This window comes from Pempheris klunzingeri, chromosome 22, assembly GCF_042242105.1.
Source record: "Pempheris klunzingeri isolate RE-2024b chromosome 22, fPemKlu1.hap1, whole genome shotgun sequence".
Classification (NCBI taxonomy): Eukaryota; Metazoa; Chordata; class Actinopteri; order Acropomatiformes; family Pempheridae; genus Pempheris; species Pempheris klunzingeri.
In genome coordinates this window covers 4,034,873-4,054,771 of record NC_092033.1, presented here as the reverse complement: position 1 = coordinate 4,054,771, position 19,899 = coordinate 4,034,873, and the positions used below count along the sequence as shown (strand labels likewise).

Here is a 19,899-nt window from a genome sequence, read left to right as displayed (position 1 = left end):
CATTTTCAGAAGTGTGTCTTACCCGTGACGGAAATGGTCATGGGTGCTTCCAGGGGCCTGTCATTGTCCAGGTCCCTGCTCAGCCTCAGATCCCCAGTGTCCTCGTTCAGCAGCAGCAGACTGAGCTCATTTCCAGATTCAAACTTGTACCGTAGCTTATCCGACACATCTGGGTCATAAGCCGGTACCTTTCCGATTATTCCTGATGGAAAACTGTTGGACTTGTTGGTGATGTAGTTGTTGAAAATAATTTCAAAGTTCTGCAGCACAGGCTCATTGTCATTCATGTCTATAAGGCGGATGTGCACCGTGGCCCGACTCACTAGTGGTGCTGAGGTGGCCTGGACCACGATGACATACTCAGTCTTAGTCTCATAATCCAGGTCTGTGAGGGCAGTGAGGTCACCGTTAAAAATATCTAGCTGGAAAACTTCTGGAATATTCCCTTCTACGATCTGGTACATGATCTGAGCATTGGTGCCCTCATCGGGGTCAGTGGCAGTGATTCGGGCCACGACGGACCCCACCGGGCTGTTCTCCTCCACGTCGATGAACAGCTCATCCTTCTCAAACACTGGAGCATTGTCATTTATGTCTTGGACAACCACGTGAATGGGAACAGCTGCTTTCAGAGGCGGTATCCCCCTGTCCACAGCGAAGGCCTTCAGATTGTAAACAGGAACGTTCTCCCGGTCCAATTTGCGAGCAGTTCTGATAATGCCAGAGTAAGGCTCTATGAAGAAATCCCCCTCTCCGTCATCGCCACCATTGAACGTATAGCTCACTCTGCCATTTGAGCCAGAATCTCTATCCGAAGCAGAGATCTGGAGGACGCTGGTGTAAACAGGTGCATCTTCAAATACACTCCCCTGGTACATATCCCTAAGAAACTGAGGAGCATTATCATTGGCATCCAGGATGATGATTTCCACATAGGTGGTATCAGATTTCTGAGGGATGCCATTGTCCCTGGCAATGATGGCTAATGTGTAGGAAGCCTGGTCTTCATAATCAATCTCCATTTGTGTCGTGATGGCACCTGTATCCGGGTCGATTTTAAACTGAGGAACGTTGTCTTCCATCACGTATGTGATGCGAGCATTTTCTCCCGTGTCCTCGTCCGTCGCACTGATCACCACCACAGTGGAGCCCACCGGTTTCTCTTCGCTGAGCATCACCTGGTAGTTGGCACTTTGGAAGACGGGCCGGTGTGTGTTGGCATCCGTCACGTTGATGAACACCTGAGCGGTGTCGTAGCGTGTTCCATCACTGGCGGTGACTGTCAGGACGTACTGGCGTTCCTGCTTGTAGTCCAAGGGGAGGGCTAAGGTGATGAGGCCGCCGCCACTCTGGCTAGTTATGGCAAAGCGGTTCCTGGTGTTGCCACTGGAGATCTGATAGGTGACCACGCTGTTTACGTCCCTGTCCACAGCCGTCACTGTCAGCACGCTGGTCCCCACGACAGCATCTTCATTGATCTTCAGCGAGTAAAGCTTCTCTGTAAATGTGGGAACGTTGTCGTTCACATCAAGGACGGTGATGCTAACGCTGGCTGAGGAGGACATCACAGGTACGCCATGATCTCTCGCCTCCACGCCAAAGGTGTAGAAGTCAGTGGTCTCCCTGTCGAGCTCCTCGCTCACTGTAATCCAGCCTGTGCTGTTGTTGATGGTGAACGGAAAACCAGGCGTGGTGTCAGTTAACCGATATTCCAACCGGGCATTTTCTCCTGAATCACTATCGATTGCTTGAATGTGGATCACAGAGTAACCAACGGCCACGTTTTCCAACACAGTAGCCTGGAAAGGCGTGCTGACAAACATGGGGGCGTTGTCGTTTATGTCCACCACTTGCACCACCACCATCCCCGTGCCATTAATCAGAGGAGGCCTGCCACCATCCTGAGCCTTAATCCGCAAATTATACTCCCGAATCATCTCATAGTCCAGAGGGTTGATGACATCGATCACACCGGTGGGGGAGTGAATGTAGAACTGCCCCTTAACATTGCCACTGATGATGCTGTAGTGAACTTTGGCGTTGTTCCCCTCGTCTTTGTCTGTCGCTTCCACCTGGATGACTTTGGTGTTGACTGCCACGTTCTCTGGGACCTGTACAATGTACCTCTTCTCGCTGAACTGTGGATAGTTGTCGTTCTCATCCTCCACAGAGATGTGGACAGTGGCGGTGGCACTGCGGGGGCCTGGGTCTTTGCCCTGGTCGTTGGCCTCAACAATCAGCTGGTACTGGGCCCTCGTCTCCCTGTCAGGCCGCTCTCTGATCCTCACCAGGCCGTTCCGGGGGTCAATTTCAAACACAGAATTAACTCCATCGCCGTTCACAATTTTATAGATCATGTTGGCGTTGGAGGGGGCGTCCCCATCGGTGGCCCGGATTGTCATCACTTCAAAGCCCACTTCTACATTCTCCCGGATGCTGACACGGTATTCAGTTTGCTCAAACACGGGACTGTGGTCGTTTGTGTCGCTCACAGTTACAGTGAGGTAAGATGTGGCAGATCTTTTGGGTGAGCCGTTATCAGTGACAGTGACTTTAAAAACATGGGTGTCTTTGACTTCTCTGTCTAGTGCCTGGACGGTTGCTATTCTACCTGTCTGGGAGTCGATGTCGAAAAAGTCATTGGACCTGCTGTCAAACAAGGCCTCCATGCTGTACTCCAGCCTCCCTGCCTCTCCATCATCCGGGTCAGTGGCTTTCAGAGTGATAACCCGCGTCCCCGCAGGCTCGTTCTCGGGCACGGACACCTGATAGTTGGGGAGCTGGAACTGGGGTGCCGCGTTTACCTGTCGCTTCCCTCTGTGAACCAGATTGCCAGACTTCCAAGGGGCGGTTTCTGAGAGGGATCCGTGTTGTTGGGGCACTTTTACAAGCGTCAGACTCAGCTGCACGGAGAGCCCGGCGCCTGGAGAGGTGCGCAGCGCGCACTGCACCGTCACCTCGGGCTGTCCTCTGTGCTCCAGACACAAGTCACTGGCCAGGAATAAACCCCCGTGCATGAACACTGCGCTTAAGTCTTTTCCAGCGCACATGCTGTCCGAAAAGGCGCTGCTCCGCGTAAAGGTGGGCAAAAGTTCTGTTACATTCAAAAGCAGTTTACCTGCAGGCAAGCAGGAAGTTGCCTCCAGTTTTGAAAGGTGTTTAATGTGAATGTCTGGCTTACCTGGCGCTTTCTTTCTCTTGTATTTAATAAAACAGTCCTGGCCGTGGACAAACACATTAAACTGTGTTAGAATAACGTCTCCAGATGCCGAGGAACCTGCTGTGACAAACACAGGCGCAGGGTTCCGCGGTGTGCGCGCACACCGGACTGTGCGGGACAGACGGATAACCCCATCGTGCCTCTCAACTTGGAAAAGGCTCTGGATGAATTTAGTGGATAAAGTCCTGTCAAGTTTATAAGTCCATCCAGGGCCGAGCGACAGGTTTGCCAAAACGGTCCCGGGCTGTAAAGTCTCCGAAAGGTGCATCTCCAAACATCTCGCAAGCGGCACGCTGAACAGGACACAAGCCAACATCCAACACATCGACAGCTCCATGCTTTTAAACCTGCCAAATCCCAGCCAACTTCACCGAAACTCCTCCGCAAAAGCATTAACTCTCCCTCTCCCAACACCGCGTTTTACTTTTATCCCTCATGGTGAAGTTTTAACGTGGGAAAAGGCGCTCGGTCTCCATAGTCTCGGTGTATCCACGACGCGCAGCGGCTGCGTTAACCCACACTGAGTTTAAAATGAGTACAAAATGGCTCCGTGGCTCTCCTCCTCCTCCTCCGCCTCCTCCTCCTCTTCTCCTCAGAGGCTTATTACCATAAACCTGCTGTGTTCCCCCTCTGGGACGCTTTGACGGGGGGGCTTTTTTTTTTTCTCATGGAGATTTAGGAAGTGGCCCTGACCGGGTGACCAATGCGCGCAAGTACATTGTTATTACAATAAGGTGAGAGTTGGGTAAAATTCCTAATGTGTGTTTGAATGTCACTCCTTCTTCTGCTTCAGTGTGTGGAAGCAGCTGTGAGCACTGATGGTACATTAAGAATAAAAAAAAACCATAAAAAGTTGCTGAACTAAGACCTCAAGTCCTCAGTTGTTAGAAAATGGTGACTTTTTCATTCAGTCACACATTTAAAATCTAATTTTGTACATTTTATTTTGTATCTTTTGTAAATATTAATATCAGCTGCTACTCTTGTAAATGTCCCCGTCGTGGGACTAATGAAGGAATATCTTATCTTAATCTGTCAATATAATAAAAAGCTGGACAGGGTTTAATATTTAAACAACTGTTTTCAGTTAATTCTTTCTTTTGTTAGTCAGTATGACTCTGAAAGGTCATTAGTATTAATTTGAGGTTGTTATCTCAGAAATAAGCACAGTCTCCTCTAGATTGAGTAAATTAGATTAGTAAACTAGATCATTACTCATCTAATAACATTTTATTTCTCTTTTCATCATTTTGTTTTGGCACAATTATGATTATTAAGTATTGCATGAATCAATTAAAACCTTTTCTTCTTCTTCTTCTTGTGTTGTTTGAGCCTTTTTATTCTCTGTATGCTGGTCACATTTTTCCTCCCCCAGAAAAGCGGTTTCATTAAGGCTGGCAGAGGACCGACAGGGAAACTTTTCAAAGAATGCCAGACATGAAATCTACTTCTGGGAAAACAGACGATATGATGAAGTTAAATTTGTAAGATTAAGCTGCGCTGTGACTGTCATTAGGATTCATTAGGACGTACAGTGTGTTGTTTGTGCAGAGCAATGCTCAACAGGTTCACCCTGCAGGTTAACCTTATGCAATAGCGCCACCCTGTGGACTAATAACTGTACAATTACAACTATTGACAACTATACACTGTATTTCTCAGGTATGTAACTACTCTAAACTGAGTTTTTAAATTTACAGGCCAATGAAAAACAAGTCAGCACATCACTTATTAGGTTTATTCACTCAGTGGTAAATGTTCAAGTATTTACAGTTTGGAGTTAAGGAAGAACTTTTGTACTACGAGCTACGACAATGAAGAGAAAGGGCACTTCAGTTTTTCTGTTTGGATCTTTTTCTAAGGAAGAAAATCTTTGGACTAAAACATGGAAGCGACACACATGACAGTAATAAGTTCAATGTGTTTTCTGTCATTTAAAATAACAAACAATTATTTAATGTGCAAAAGAGCAGAAATAAGAAAAAACACCGTATTCGTCTTTTGTATCATATTTGGTTGCCTTTGTTTGATATCTGTGTTTGGATTCATTTCTCCAGTGTTTACTGTTACTATAAACGCAACTGTGAAAATATTCTTTTTTTACCCACAGTAATCAATGTGTAGCATAATTTTTTTAAAATTTAGCAGCTGTTCAAATTAACCTTGTATGTTTTATTATTATATTTCTTTGAGACACACTAACAAAACTGGTTTTATTTCACATATTAATAGATTTTTGGTTTGTGTAGGTGAAACACCAGGTTATGGAGTACGTTTGAATATATATAAGGAGTATATTTGAATTCAAGCACATTACGTTATGGTTAAAATTAAGCATTTTCCAAACTTTAAAGACTTTATATGATCCCCATGTATGGAGACAAAAAACTCTCCAAATAAAAGTTTAGATTGGCGACTGAAACATTTTAGAGCTGAACACTTTTTGAAAAGGTGAACTTGAGTTTGGTTTCTAATAAAAGTTTTACTTTTAAATAAATCCCACACTTCTTAAATACAAACACCTGATCAAGAACATGACTGTCAAACAGTAATTTTTGCCTTAAATAACCAAAAGTCACGGTCCAGGTCTTCCATTGCAATACATAGCAAACAACAACAGCAGGTCTAATGAACGTTCATGATAACATTACTACAAGGTGCCACAGTCATACTGTACCTGGCAACGGTTGCTCTGTGTGGTGTTCAGTAGTGTTAGATAGTTAAAAGTGGAAAAGCTGTTCAAATTGAGGCTACTGTTACTTAGTAAACCATCTTTATACCATGTAGTCTCTGCTCCAAAACACACTTGGGCTTGGATTCAGATGGTTTTCTGAGCAGCTGACAGATCAGACCTCACAGTATCAAAACACAATCCTAAAAACAGTATAAAAATCAGCCCTTTTTTCGTCCTTGTGTCAAAAATGAGCATTTAAAAACAACCATCTGTTTACAGGCTCCACTATGGCCTCCGTAGCAGCCACTGTGCCACAAAGTCTGATGAACGGTGTGTTTTTATGAACAGGGTGCTCTAGCTCATGTACCGGACAGATCGTTTCAGCTGGCTGGTTCGGGGGTCTGCTGCTCCTTGGTCTGCGCGGCTGACATCAACCGTTCTCTGCCCCGCTGCAGTGTGTGTTCACTGGGCCCCAGCTGGATGATCTTCCCACTACCCAGACACTCGTCTCCTTTGTAGAGCACAGCAAACTGGGGGAGGAACGGACAGGACGACTAAGGAAACGTGCACATGTACAAAGAAAAACTGGTCCATGTAACCACACTGTATTCTAAATCTACTATAACTACCTGTCCAGGTGTCAGAGCTCTGACTGGCTGAGAGAGTGAGATCCACACAGAGCCGTTCATGTTCAGCGTCACAGTGCAGGGAGCTGGAAAGCAAATAAACATTTATTTTTTGTGCTGTCATTCTGCTGTCACTTCACTTCACTCTTACACCAGCGTGCAGGTGCCGACAACACACGACTCACTGAGCGGCATCTGGTGGATGAAGCGGAAATGACACTCCATCATCTGGGTCCGGGCCAGTTCAGGAGGCGGGTCCACTGCTATCCAGTGGAAGCGGCTTGTCCGCACCGTGTCACGGAAAAGTGCCGGGTGATTGGTTGTTGGAGCCTGATTGGTTCGAGATTTAAGGAATAAGTCAAATTGGTCCAGTTTAAAACAAGGAAGGAAGATGCAACAACAGAGCCAGGCCCTCTCACCACAAACACATCTCCGGTAGTGATGTCTTTGTCCACCACAAACCAGGCGTCTCTCTGCCCTCCTATCTTCGCCCTCTGGCCCAGCGTCAGAGTGAACCAGCCTGGGCCGACACAGACGCACAGAGAAGTGACGGAAAGCACAATATGAGTTGTTAAATATTTAGAGGATACAGTGGATGATAGAGCAGGACACAGAAAACAATCTGAGAATCTTAAACAATCACAAACATACCTTTATGGGTTCCCATGATTTTCCCGTCCTCAATGGAGACAAAGTTTCCTGGTTTAGGTTCCAGGTACTAGAACAAAAAAAAAAAACAGTATAGATTCATATGAATCTCTTTATGAATTCTAGCTTTTGAGTGAGTCAGAAACTAAGGCAAGAAGCCTCTGTTCTAAAAGGAAGAGAAAATATAAAGATCACAAGACAAAGTTGGTGATTATTATGTGGAACAGAAAGTTTTAACTCTTACCTCCAAAATAAAGTTTTCAAAATTCCTCTCTCCAATGAAGCAGATGCCCATGCTCTGGAAAGACATCAACGCAATCAGCTTACTCATAAATTACAACTGTGAATGAATCTGGAGTTTACTGTTAGCGTACAATGTGAATTAAATATCTGTCTTTATATGTATCTGTGTCTGCCTACCTCTTTTCTCTTCAGTACATGGTGAAACCCGGCCTCGGCAGCGATCTTTTTCACAAACTCTTTGGTGAGTCCGGCCAGCGGGAACATCGTCTGTCGCAAGGCCTCCTGGGAGATCTGACTGAGGAAGAAGGTTTGGTCTTTGAGGAGGTCTGCTCCTTTGTACATCCTCACCGCTGGCAGAGGGAAGGGAAAGAAATATTAAAGCAAAGAGCGTGAACTAGAAATCAGAAGCACAGAAACAAACTCGGCTTAAAACTCTTACGATTTCTAATCTCAAATCGATCTCGGAAGAGAGTGGTAGACGGAGCCGTGTACGTCTGTTGGAAAACTTCTTCGTCTTCCTGTGACGTCCTGGCGTAGTGGCCTGTCGCCATGGCATCAGCACCTTCATTAAAAATGTTATTTAACAAGACAATGTGGACAATGTGACACCTGATGGTAGGAAATCTCAGATGTTAAGCCTCTCTTAATGATTACATACCCAGAGTGTTGACGGCATACTTGTGGAAATGGTTGAATTTGATGTGCTTGTTGCACATTATATCTGGGTTTGGCGTCCTGCCATTCTCATATTCCTTCAGTAGATTACTGGAGGATGGAAAAGACGAATGTGACGGTCGCATTAAAGAGTTAAAAAGTGTTAATGATTCTGCAATGCAAACAGGCTCGCGCGACCGGGGCTTCTGTTGGAGAAAATGTGGAACCTCAATGGCGAATCATTTCCATGTGTTTTGGGCCTGCCCAAAAATCCAGTCATACTGGGGGGAGGTGGCTAATGAGATAAACAAAGTAATGGGAGTGGAGTTAGTTTATTCTTTTGTAACTTTTTATCTTGGTAAAATACCTGAAACACTCCTACACAAAGATAAATATTTATTGAAGATACTTTTGGCAAGTAGCAGGAAAGCTATAACCCGAAAATGGTTGCAGGTTGATTCTCCAACATTGGCCCAGTGGCGTGGGATAGTGAAAGAAATCTACTGTATGGAGAGACTTACTTTTGTTTTAAGACTTGAGTTAGAGAAATGTACTGAACAATGGGAAAAATGGATGTATGCACTCTGTTCAGAATAGTATGACATGATGTATGGAGAAAAATGTGTTGAGATTTTAAATGTAACACCCATGATGACCTCATGTTCTTTGTTTTTATATTTCAAATAATTGAATAAAAAAAAAGTTAAAAAAAAAAAAAAAAAAAGTGTTAATGATTCACTCACGGCGGCCACACACACCTGAACACTTCATGCCAGTACTCTTTGACATAAGACACCTGATGGAAGGGGATGTCCAGGCTCTGACACACCCTGTAGGCGTCCTCACAGTCTACCTCTGTCGTGCACACCCCTCTCTCATCCAGCGTGTCCCAGTTCTTCATAAAAACTCCTGTTACGCCATAACCTTCACAGGAAAGAGAAGAAAATAACAACGTGTGGGTTATTCTAGCACTTTTAAATCATGGGGGTCTGGACACCCCCCTGCCTGGGAAGGATGCATGCCTCAATATATAATTTAAAACATGTATATACACCATTTAAACCAACATAATAATAATAATAAGTGTTAGATAATAAAGCATGTGCTAATTATAGTTTTATGATGGGTCACATATTTTGAGTCTTGTTGTGAAGCTGGGAGGAGTTTTTATATTTATCACTCCTCCCTAGCAGTGAAATTAAATACCCACCTCTACTTTGGCTGCAAAAATAAAACGTGTTGGAGTTTTCAATGTGAAATATATCAACATAAGTCATCCCAGGTGTGTTTGTCCGACAGGTGTTTCTTACCTCTTCTCTTTAGCAACAACGCAGCCACGGAGCTGTCGACGCCGCCCGACATGGCGCACACGACGTGTCTTATAATCCCCATGTTTTTAAATTATACTCCTTTCTATTTTACTCATTTAACTAAGAAAAGTTAGGTAACTGCTCTCCATTGCCACTTGAAAGGGCGGCCATGTTTGCGGTCCGTCTAATAATAACGTCCGACCGGAAACACGCTTCAAACCGGAACTGTGAAGCTGGTGGGTGCCGCTAAAGCTGTAACACCGTAAACATCACGGAGCTGCAACTCTTAAAAGTCACTGAAACATCCAAATCAGTTAATAAGGTCAGTGGGAAACGAGCCTAATGCGCTTTTTTGGTTAATTTCTTTTCTTAAAAGTAGGTTTTGTAATTAATCGTTCAAAATCTGTCAGGGTACTTGGACTGCTCACATGTCTGGTGTAGCACAGCTGAAATCTTTACATTATAGATCTTTAAATTATGTCCAGCTAACTAAATATTTATAATGTTCCTCTTATTTTATAAAGAAGAGGGCAGATGTGAAATCCTTTAAAGTGTGAATAGAAAATCTAAATGCCAAAAAAAAAGCATAATTATTCTAATTAGACCATTAATTTATGGAGTGCATGTTATTTATTAGCTCATAATGGAGGCCACACTAATATATCCCTGATAGATGGACGAGGTATCTGCAGATGCCGTCACCCTGGATCTGCTGAGAGAGGCCAGGGAGACGGTGAGAAGCAGCCCCCTGGGCGTCATCAACACTCCCATGATCCCCTGGGGCCAGACGACCCTGCCTCTCGACGTCCGCTGCAACATCCACATCAAACTGGAGAACATGCAGAGGACTGGTTAGAGGAAACCACTTCGATTCATCACACACAACCACGCCTCGTGATGGCTCGATGCCTAAAAGAGTTGTGTCGTGTTTCATTGACAGGGTCCTTTAAGATCAGAGGGGTGGCCAGTCAGTTTTCCAGGAGGCCCAAGGGTGGTCCTTTTGTCACCATGTCTGCTGGGAACTATGGGAAGTCTTTTGCGTACGCCTCAAAGCACTATGGGACAAAGGGCAAGGTGGTGATGCCAGAAACTGCCCCAGTGTCCAGATCCGTCCTCATACAGGTCAGAGGCGGTCGGCTGGTTGTTTGACTCACAAACACGGACAAATTCTCTGCAACTAAAGTGTCATTTTCATCCTCAGAGTTTCGGCGTGGAGGTGGAGCGAGTTCCCACCTCATCTCTGATGAATGTGGTGAACCGCTGTGTTCAGGAGGACAACATGACCTTCCTGCACTCCTATGATGACCTGGATCTGATCGCAGGACACGCCAGGTAAAGAAACAGGCTGATCGATAACCAGAAATGCACCACTGAAGCACACTGTCATGGGTTTGAAATCTAATTTCCATGAAAAATTACTCAAAAAGTATGACAGAAACAGTTTTGATACACTGTGTATTTAAACATTTATTTAATTGTGTGTGTCCAGTTTAGGTTTGGAAGTGCTGGAGGTGATGCCCGAGCCGGATGTGGTGGTGGTGTGCTGTGGTGGAGGGGGGCTGCTGGCCGGAGTAGCTGCTGCCATCAAACTGTCAGGCTGCGATAAGACGAGAATCTACGGTGTGGAACCAGAAGGAGGTAAAACTAACGTAGAGGGAGTGACCTGATGTCTTAGCTTCACACGAGGAGCCACCAGGCGTCCTACAGTAGCAGCTTGCAGAACTCTGGGCTTGTAGTGAGTTTGTGTTTTGTGTTTGAACTCAGCCTGCACCATGTACAAAAGTTTCATCGAGAAGAAGCCAGTGGGAATGGAGACCAAGAGCATCGCCTCAGGACTCGCACCACCTTCTGCTGGTATCATTCAGGCCGTTTCTGATCATCTTTCATCTTTAAATTAACACTCGATAGTCTGCTGGTTTTCTTGGCAACCCTGAGAAAGCTTGGTTGTGTTCCTCTCCTTTCCTTTGTGTCCCAGGCACGCTGCCCTTCCAGTTGTGTCGGCGTTACGTTGAGGGAATCGTCCTTGTAAACGATGAAGAGATCAAGGCGGCGGTGTCGATCCTCTACAGGTCCGGGATCGTGGTGGAGCCGTCGGGCTCAGCTGCGTTCGCCGCCATCGTTAACAACAAGATACCCGAGCTGGAGGGCAAGAACGTGGTGTGCATCCTCAGCGGAGGGAACATCGGAAAAGACGAGCTTGTTAACTTCCCAGACTGACAAAAATACACTACGATAATGTGGCTTTTCTCACACGTCACTGCCAGTATGTCTTTGTTTTCTTGATGCATTGTACACGTTGTCTCTTGATAATGCAAAGATGAAATGTCAGGTCATTCAAGGAGATTTAAAACAACAAAGCTAAACTGTTTTAGACAATCAGGGCATTTAATATTCTGGTCTTCTTATGCCGACAGGGTTTGACTGATATTGTGGCTCCAATCTGAATGTCAGTGCTATAGATGCAAATGTATTTTATAATCCTCTTGAGATCTGGCTGATATTTTGCCCAGAGCACTTTGGATTAATTATTCATTATCCTGTCAGAAGACTCATAGATCACCTCCAACTCTCAGAGACAAATTAACTGTCACTGAAAAGGCATGAAAAGTTGCAGTGGGAACTTGATATGATGCTTAATAAAGTGTTACGACTTCCCAAACTGCCTCTCAAACTTTCTCCACATCTGTCAGAGTCTGACAATTAAATACAAAATCAAAGCAGGAGAAATGACAAGTAAAGTCATGAGAAATGTGACTTTTTCTCCAGTTAATGTTGATTTCAGTTCGCGTGAAGTGCACAAAAGACAATGTTGGCATGTTTTGGGACTTAACAATGTGAAAAACTGACATCAACAGCAGGAAATCCACATCTCATATGAAAAAAGGCAACAAGTCCTGTTTTGGTCCCTTTTCCTCTTGTCGCTACATAACATCCTTGGTGGCCATCCTGCATACAATGGCGTCCAGCAGATTCCCACACTTCTCCTCCTGGGGAGTGATTTTATACAGCTGGAATAAAAGAAAAAATGGTAAGATGAAAAGAAATTCATATAGTAAACACACACGTGCACACATGCAAGTCCAGATTATACGGAACGAGTCGCATAGAATTAAAACAGAGATGACGAACCTTTTTGATTTTTTCATGGTCTGACAGCGAGGAAACATCCTCCACTGGAACCTGCCGTCCGTTCACCTTGTCTGTGATGTCTGACAGAGGCTGGGACTCGTCTTTGGTGTGAACCAGGACCACCAGGACCGAGTCGTTTCCATCTGAGATCCCAAACCGTCTAAAGGCCTCTGAGATCTGCACACAAATATCATTCATTATTAAGAAAAGGACAATGATCCACATAAAAGGGAGCCACACTTTGGTTACTCACATTATTAGTAGGTGACAGGTTGAAGATTATTTCTGAGTACAAACTTCTGGTCTTCATTTTTCCAGTTTTCTGCAGGTTGACAGCTTTGTTGACAGCCACCAGCACTTGGAAAGGACTCACCAGCTGTAACATGAAATCACAAACGAAGTGAAGGTGAAATAAGTGCCACAGTTTTTACTTTTCACTTCCCACTTAGTTTAAAAGGTCCGAGCAGTGCTAGAGACGAGGCTAGATATGTGTTTAGCTAATAAATACACAGAAGAATGAGCCAAATGTGGATGATTCTTTAATAAAACGTTGCTAAAGCTGAGTAAAATTATCTCACCATCGTCGGGTTGATCAAGGCACCGTTTATTTTACCCGCCATCGCACTTTGTCTCAAATCTGCGGCATTTGTGACCTCTTTGAAAAGCATCTGAGTCACTGTGTAGTCGGGAAAAAGCTCTAGATTATGTGTTGAATGCATGCTGGACAACTGTTTCACGCACTGAGAGGAAAATCACCATTAACCACCGCGATTCACCTGCATGCCTCCACATGAGGGGAACCAAAACACGGTGACACCGCCCGGGAGGAAACTTCCTGTTTGGGGAAACAGCTCCACAAAAGCAATAAAACGACACATTAAAACATCATAAATTTAAAAATTCACCACATGTATAATTACATGTGATTACTGTTTGATATAAGGTGTTGTTAAACTATTTAACACAACCTAGGAACCAATGCTTACAGGAGTTTCCGCACCGAGCAGATTTCCGAAGCGGACCGCCAGCTGTCAAACATCTAAACTCACCCGTTAATCAGAAGAGGACGCAGCGCAGCCAGTTTCCCTCAGAATAGAGATTTTACGGTGTTTTTAACGCGCTAATCTACTCGTTATGCGGCACAAACAGCATTATTACAGCTAGCGTTCACTTTCACAGCGGATTTCGTCATCAAACATGGAGAAATTTGAAGGCTACATCTTCACTGCTCTCTGCAGCACCAACTTTCTCGTGTCCTGCCTGCTCTTCTCCAGAGTCACCCGGGAGCAAAGGGAGCCCTACATGGACGAGATATTTCATGTCCCACAAGCTCAGAAATACTGTCAGGGGAAGTTCAACGAGGTGAGGCGGGTTTTTCTGGAGGTAGCGGCTCCGTTAGCCGCTGTCTCTGCTTGTTGTTGTTGTTGTTGTTGTTGTTTGGCGGATTAAGATTATCTGACAGCGGAGCTTTTGTCTTTTAAACTGATGTAGAAGCGCTAATCTCCAGCACGGACATATAGAGAGACATCAGAGGGGTCTGTGTGGTATTTAGTTCAGCTCAGACCAGGAAAGTGGAAATTAGATGTTGTATCAATGCGTTATTCCGAAGAATAGCGTGTTTTTTTTTGTTGGCTGTTTTTAGCTGAACTGGTTAAATAAAGGACAAATATTCTCTTTTTATATAAGAGAAAAAAAACAGTAAGTAACCTTCACATTCAGCTCAGTAAACTGTAAAAGTAAAGCAAGATATACTTTGGAAATGTAATTAAAATATACACCATTTGCAGAATGCGCCTTTAAAAGCAGCAAACATAAAGTGTCATTGTTTTAAAGGCTCCTTCCAGCATATCAGTTATTTACTTCCCTGACTTCGGAGAGCTTTTTGAAAGAAACAGTCGTCAATATTACAGCAGCAGAGGCTGAGATGGACAGACTTTGAGTCCCTTGTAGTGGGTTCAGCTACAAAACAATGCTGGATCCTCCGTTTCCCATGATGCAACTTGATAGTGTCTTTCATTAGACCTTCCCTCGCTTGCTCCAATATCGTCCAAACCCCTTGTCCCCAGTTTGTGACACCCCAAACCTAGATAACTCAGAACATCACAGTCATTCCTACAGCCACACAGGACGTCCTACATCTGTTTTTCTTCTTGATGTTTTGTGCAGTGGGACCCGATGATCACCACCCTCCCAGGCCTTTACCTCGTCACAGTGGGCGTCATCAAGCCCGTGGTGTGGCTCGCCGGCCTGACGGGCCAGGTTGTGTGTTCCACGGCCATGCTGCGCTTCATCAACCTGCTGTTCAACTGCGGCAACCTTTACCTGCTCTATCTTCTCATCTGCAAACTGCACCTCAGGGACAAGGTATTTCCACACGGTGAACATAATCACCCATGTTAGTCGTTTTCTTCTCCTTCTCATGTCACTTTTCTTTTCCTGCAGACACGAACAACCTCACGGCGAGTCCTCTCAGCACTGTCTCTATCCACCTTCCCTGTGCTCTACTTCTTCAACTTCCTCTACTACACAGACGCCGGATCTACTTTCTTCACCCTCTTCACCTACCTCATGACGCTCTACGGCTGCCACAAGGCCTCGGCGCTGCTCGGCGTCTGCTCCGTGCTCTTCCGCCAGACCAACATCATCTGGGTGGCCTTCTGCGCCGGCACGTTGGTGGCCTCCAAAATGGACGAAGCCTGGAGGGTGGAGCACACGAAGAAGAAGGATGAGAAGTGTCCGCCGTCCCAGGTGCCGCTGTCCTTCGGCGGAGCTAAGAAAGTGATGCTCTTCACGCTGGAGTTCCTCATCTCACCCAGTCACGTGAAGGCGGTGCTGCTGGTGGCCTGGCCTTACGCTGTGGTCGGCGTGGGCTTCCTGGTGTTCGTGGTGCTGAATGATGGGATAGTGGTGGGTGACAGGACGAGCCACGAGGCCTGCCTCAACTTCCCCCAGCTCTTTTATTTCTTCTCCTTCACCCTCTTCTTCTCCCTCCCCGTCTCTTTTTGTTACCACCGCGTGCTTCGCTTCCTCCAGGCTCTGAAAAAGCAGCCATTGTTCTTCCTCTTCATCACGGGCATATCCCTGCTCCTGGTGTGGAAGTTCACCTTCGTCCACAAGTACCTCCTGGCAGATAACCGCCATTTCCCCTTCTACGTGTGGAAAAGGCTTTTCCAGAGGCACGAGATGATGCGCTTCCTCCTTGTCCCCGCGTACGTGTTTGCAGGGTGGAATTTTCTGGATTCCTTCAAGTCTCGCTCGCTGTTCTGGAGTCTGGCGTTCCTGGCGTGCCTCCTGGCTGCCACAGTGCCGCAGAAGCTGCTGGAGTTCAGGTACTTCATCGTTCCCTACCTGATGTACCGCCTGCACATGCCCCTCCCCTCTCTTCCCAGACTCGTCGTGGAGTCTCTTCTGTACACGGCGGTCAACGCTGCCACGCTTTACCTCTTCATCAGCAAGACCTTCCACTGGCCGGACAGCACAGCCACGCAGAGGTTCATGTGGTGAGCAAAAGAGACGAGGAAGGCGCCTGGTGTGAGATGTTCAAACAGGGTGTCATTCTCAAAGGATCTTCCCAGCGCTACTCTCCAGAAGACACAGTACCAGTGGCGTCTCTGTAATTAAAGAACCGGACAAAAACAGTAAACATTTTCACCATTTGGATTGTCGTAGCTTCCACTGAGAATCATTATCGCTTGTGTTAAGGTGACAGCAGTGAACATCAAAAACCTTTTAATACTTAATGTTTGATGTTGAAGGTTTTCGAGTAACGCTGCCTCTGGTTTTTAGTGACAAAGGCTCCAAATGCTGCATCAGGCCTGTAAATATACTGTGACTCAGCTCATAATCACATGAAAACAAGCAAGAGTATTCAGGGAGTTTTTGGCTCAGACAGACAACACAGGGGTGGTGAGTGTTGTGAAATCATTGGTACTGATCAGGATTATGACTGGTCTGGTTTGTTGCTACTGTACATGAATCTTTTTTTGGTGGAAAAACAATCATGTAATTTTGACATTTTTAGCAGGTTGGATGTGGGTTTCTTACAGCAAACTGTTTTGTACTTAAAATGTAAATACTGTATGGTGAAAAACACTGTTAACATGAGCTGTAAATATGATTTAAGAGACCAAAAACAACAGCCATATTGTAAACTTAAGGCTTTATATTGTACGGGATGTTTTTGTAATAACGGAGAGTTTTGGTTTTTCATGGACGCATTTGACCAACAGACAACTTTATAATTATGGGACTAAATTGAAGATTTGGAGACCATTTTTACTTTGACCAAGCCATAAAGATCCACTGGAGGAGATTCAGAAATGTGTCGTTAATCATTGTTAATTTAGTTGTTTTAGTGATTTCATTTTTTTTTTTTTTTTTGCACTTTAAACAAAGTCGTCTTGCCTTTTGTTGTTGTTGTTGTTGTTGTTGTTCCCCTTTCTGTTGTCATTGTGCCTGATTTGTGTGTGTGTTTTTATTTCTGTTATTTTTTTATGCAACACTTAATTATGAAGTTATTTCCTTTCGTCACGCAGTCCCTTCTGAAGCTGTGTCAGAGTCTGTGTTCGCTCATGTGTCCATCCAGCTGTTCGCTGTTCCCCTGTTCATACAATCTTGTGTAGACTTTCCAATAAAATGACTCAAGCAACCTCAAGTCTCAAGCTAAGTTTATTCATAGGGCGAACATATGGACCACAAAGATCTTATTACACGACGCCAACAAGTGTGATGCATAATCCAACAAACTGTGTGTGTGTGCATGATAGCTGCATCGATTACAATAGTCTGATATTCAGAGAGTTTAATCACAACATATTTATTTAAAGGGGTATTATACTACTCTGATTGGGCCTGCAGGTACACGTTTGTTGTGAGAAAACAAAAGTGTGAGGATAATTTGCTCTCCACATTATATTATATATCCAATATATATCATAAATGAGGCTGTTAACTACTGTGTCCATAGATGTGTGACCTGTACATCGGTCTAACTCAACAGATCATCCAGAATCAGCCACTAGGAGGCGCTACTGTAACAGACAAAGCTGGATATTCCCATGAGCAGACGGAGAACTTAAACATGAAGTAAATCAGCCACAGTGCTTCTAAAATCAATACTGAAGTGATGCTTTTACAGCTGAGTAAAAACTGAGCCAGAGTAAAAACCAAACATCAGCAGAGAAACGGTTCGTGTGGAGCCACACTCTTCACATTATCAGCCACTTTCAACTCTAAAAAATGAGCTTCCTAATGAAATGGAAATACAGCTTGACAGGGACAGACAGACAGGAAGCCCAGGCAGCCAAATGTGATCAGCAGGTTCTAGTGTTCTACAGTACTCAATGATGATAATGAAAACTATTGACCGCTGGCGCCCATAGTCATTTGGTGTGGGCTTTATTTTGAAAGTGAATGCCCAGTTGGGAGAAAAGAGAAAACAAGAAGCTCCATTTAACCCACATATTGTCTAGAATCTAATTACACTGAGCAGTGTGGGGCCAGCTCACAGGAGACTCGTTGATCAAATCAAACTGGGACGGTTAAACAAATGCTGATTACACTGTTCAGACACTCCGAGCTGGTGTGCTGTGTTCAGGCTTTTGCTTTATTTTGGTATCTTTTGCAGAATTTTAATGACTAATCATTGATTGCTTTCTGAGCAAAAGTGCTAAAACGATAGGACCACGCCCTCATATTGAAGTCATTGTATTCCAAATGTTCCTACTTATAAAACTCAACAAGTCTAAAGCACGAACTTAACAGAAGCAGTTCAGGTTTCAAATAATAAAAAAGAAAAGTTCACAGTCGTGTAAGTGAGTAAATTATGTTCTGTTCTCAGGACTTCTCTCTGTCGATGTGTTGGGCTGTTAGTGTGTCCATGTCGCTTGTATAGAATAATGAAACAGATTGAAAACACCAAAGCCAATAATGTGTTATGAGTCTGTCTCTCAATAATTTCCTTCTTCTCTGTCCTGTGTCTGAAGCTCAACTGTGTCTACGGGGCATTAAATCATTAAAACTCAGCCCAGTAATTTGCCAACACAGCTGTGGTTTTTAGTAGTGTATGTGGTGGGGACTACTTTCAGCAGCGGATTAATACACATTTGACTGTGTAGCCAGTGGTTGTTGCAGGAGCATGGTACAGGATCAGCTCATAATACAGTACAGTGCCTGTTTATTGTGATAAAGGAACGATGTCACCAAATGCAACAACGTGGCTCAGTTTTTAATAGTTTAGACAACAAAGGGGGTCTAAGGCACTGAGGATCAGATACATCAGACTGACTACACAGGCAACACTTGTTATTGTGTCACTGAATATCATTTAAAACATTTCAGCTCACTTTAACACTGACTCACACTTCTCTTATTAATGAAAGTGCTTGGCAGCCTGCGAGGATAAAAAAAAAAAGATGAAAATATAACCAGGATCGCTGCACGTCGAACAAAATTATCATTCATGCACCTGGATGTGCACAAAGGTTTTGCTCTTTCTGATGTATGTTGGGTAATGGAGACTTGCAGGAAGCACACAGTGGCTTTAGCATCTCATCCAGTGTCTCAACATACGTGTGAAGCATATCTGTAGAAGTATTACTGAACCTTCAAGTCTTTTAATATCTCTCTTAGTTTATTAGGGTTGCTGGCTGGAGAAGCAACAAGCCGCCATTAACTGTGACATTATTTCAAAGGCGAGGCACACACCATTCCTGATAATTATTATCACCCCTGCAGTGGGTGGTTACAACAGAGACCTTTTCTTTTCCCACTCTGCCTCCTCTGCTGGGAGCACAGGGGTCCAGTGAGCGAGAGCTCGTAATAAATGTCTCACTTTTATAACAAGTCATGATCGTCTCCAGGCTTCTCTACAGTGTTATTTGTTGGGTGAATTCATTTAAGTTTCAATACTTTAAATTCAGTTTGTCATCTCATTGTACTGGAATTAAAAATCCTCCACAAAGACATTAAACATTATGTGAACATCAGAGAAATGAACTCACTAATTGCAGCAACTAGTATAAAAATGTGGCCTTAGAACTTTAAAGGATTTTAAAAGGATCCCGACAGTAGATTTCTCTTTTTAATTGAGCTCAAATTCAGAAATACTAAAACAGGAATTGTTCTGCCTGCAGGTACGAAGCTGCGAAGCTACGAACAGCAACAAACCAACACACACCAGCGACCTGTGAGTGAGTGTGTGGAGTCAGCAGAGCCTCGGTGACGTCGCCGCTGTCAGATGAGCTCGAACTCCCACGACACACTCGACCCCGTCACTGTACATCAGTCAGCTTCCTACACACACGTCGACACACATACATGTAGGAACTCACACTTCATGTGTGGCCAGAAGCAGAATACAACAGATATTCTGCACATGAATATTCACCAGAGTCC

The 19,899-nt window shown here is 44.4% G+C and overlaps 5 protein-coding genes across 5 annotated transcripts in view; 2 read left to right on the top strand and 3 right to left on the bottom strand.

Annotated features, from left to right (window-relative positions):
- celsr1a (cadherin EGF LAG seven-pass G-type receptor 1a) overlaps positions 1 to 3,557 on the bottom strand; it is a 78,853-nt gene extending 75,296 nt beyond the window's left edge. The window contains exon 1 of the mRNA XM_070853543.1: positions 23 to 3,557. Within this exon, the coding sequence (XP_070709644.1) occupies positions 23 to 3,557 (3,535 nt within the window). The remainder of the gene's footprint in view (positions 1 to 22) is intronic.
- Positions 3,558 to 5,745: 2,188 nt separating this feature from the next.
- Positions 5,746 to 9,512, bottom strand: trmu (tRNA 5-methylaminomethyl-2-thiouridylate methyltransferase). The gene is made up of 11 exons (XM_070854014.1): positions 9,376 to 9,512; positions 8,824 to 8,989; positions 8,070 to 8,176; positions 7,851 to 7,973; positions 7,589 to 7,761; positions 7,413 to 7,466; positions 7,172 to 7,238; positions 6,940 to 7,040; positions 6,706 to 6,850; positions 6,524 to 6,606; positions 5,746 to 6,424 (listed from the first exon to the last, which is right to left on the bottom strand). The coding sequence occupies exons 1-11, from the start codon at positions 9,455 to 9,457 to the stop codon at positions 6,275 to 6,277; spliced, it is 1,251 nt and encodes a 416-aa protein (XP_070710115.1). The 5' UTR covers positions 9,458 to 9,512; the 3' UTR covers positions 5,746 to 6,274.
- Positions 9,513 to 9,636: 124 nt separating this feature from the next.
- On the top strand, positions 9,637 to 11,825 carry srr (serine racemase). The gene is made up of 7 exons (XM_070853750.1): positions 9,637 to 9,697; positions 10,049 to 10,226; positions 10,316 to 10,497; positions 10,577 to 10,707; positions 10,865 to 11,013; positions 11,140 to 11,229; positions 11,351 to 11,825. Exons 2-7 carry the CDS (start codon positions 10,049 to 10,051, stop codon positions 11,590 to 11,592), a joined length of 972 nt encoding a protein of 323 aa, XP_070709851.1. The 5' UTR covers positions 9,637 to 9,697; the 3' UTR covers positions 11,593 to 11,825.
- On the bottom strand, positions 11,730 to 13,293 carry tprkb (Tp53rk binding protein). Its single transcript, XM_070853749.1, has 4 exons — positions 13,083 to 13,293; positions 12,758 to 12,880; positions 12,505 to 12,681; positions 11,730 to 12,383 (listed from the first exon to the last, which is right to left on the bottom strand). Exons 1-4 carry the CDS (start codon positions 13,221 to 13,223, stop codon positions 12,297 to 12,299), a joined length of 528 nt encoding a protein of 175 aa, XP_070709850.1. The 5' UTR covers positions 13,224 to 13,293; the 3' UTR covers positions 11,730 to 12,296.
- Positions 13,294 to 13,533: 240 nt separating this feature from the next.
- On the top strand, positions 13,534 to 16,174 carry alg10 (ALG10 alpha-1,2-mannosyltransferase). Its single transcript, XM_070853956.1, has 3 exons — positions 13,534 to 13,866; positions 14,671 to 14,868; positions 14,947 to 16,174. Exons 1-3 carry the CDS (start codon positions 13,702 to 13,704, stop codon positions 16,006 to 16,008), a joined length of 1,425 nt encoding a protein of 474 aa, XP_070710057.1. The 5' UTR covers positions 13,534 to 13,701; the 3' UTR covers positions 16,009 to 16,174.
- The last annotated feature ends 3,725 nt before the right edge of the window (positions 16,175 to 19,899 follow it).

What these genes read in the sequence shown, in the direction of transcription:
- trmu (XM_070854014.1), bottom strand. Translation starts at nt 9,457, where the DNA reads ATGGGGATTATAAGACACGTCGTGTGCGCCATGTCGGGCGGCGTCGAC. An exon ending in CATCCACCAGATGCCGCTCA is followed by an intron (nt 6,607 to 6,705) that starts GTGAGTCGTGTG and finishes TTTGCTTTCCAG; the next exon opens with CTCCCTGCACTGTGACGCTG. An exon ending in GAGCTCTGACACCTGGACAG is followed by an intron (nt 6,425 to 6,523) that starts GTAGTTATAGTA and finishes TTCCTCCCCCAG; the next exon opens with TTTGCTGTGCTCTACAAAGG.
- srr (XM_070853750.1), top strand. Translation starts at nt 10,049, where the DNA reads ATGGACGAGGTATCTGCAGATGCCGTCACCCTGGATCTGCTGAGAGAG. An exon ending in CCAGATCCGTCCTCATACAG is followed by an intron (nt 10,498 to 10,576) that starts GTCAGAGGCGGT and finishes TTTCATCCTCAG; the next exon opens with AGTTTCGGCGTGGAGGTGGA. An exon ending in CGGTGTGGAACCAGAAGGAG is followed by an intron (nt 11,014 to 11,139) that starts GTAAAACTAACG and finishes GTTTGAACTCAG; the next exon opens with CCTGCACCATGTACAAAAGT.
- tprkb (XM_070853749.1), bottom strand. Translation starts at nt 13,223, where the DNA reads ATGCATTCAACACATAATCTAGAGCTTTTTCCCGACTACACAGTGACT. An exon ending in CCTTGATCAACCCGACGATG is followed by an intron (nt 12,881 to 13,082) that starts GTGAGATAATTT and finishes TTCATGTTACAG; the next exon opens with CTGGTGAGTCCTTTCCAAGT. An exon ending in ACCATGAAAAAATCAAAAAG is followed by an intron (nt 12,384 to 12,504) that starts GTTCGTCATCTC and finishes CTTTTATTCCAG; the next exon opens with CTGTATAAAATCACTCCCCA.
- alg10 (XM_070853956.1), top strand. Translation starts at nt 13,702, where the DNA reads ATGGAGAAATTTGAAGGCTACATCTTCACTGCTCTCTGCAGCACCAAC. An exon ending in GTCAGGGGAAGTTCAACGAG is followed by an intron (nt 13,867 to 14,670) that starts GTGAGGCGGGTT and finishes TGTTTTGTGCAG; the next exon opens with TGGGACCCGATGATCACCAC. An exon ending in AACTGCACCTCAGGGACAAG is followed by an intron (nt 14,869 to 14,946) that starts GTATTTCCACAC and finishes CTTTTCCTGCAG; the next exon opens with ACACGAACAACCTCACGGCG.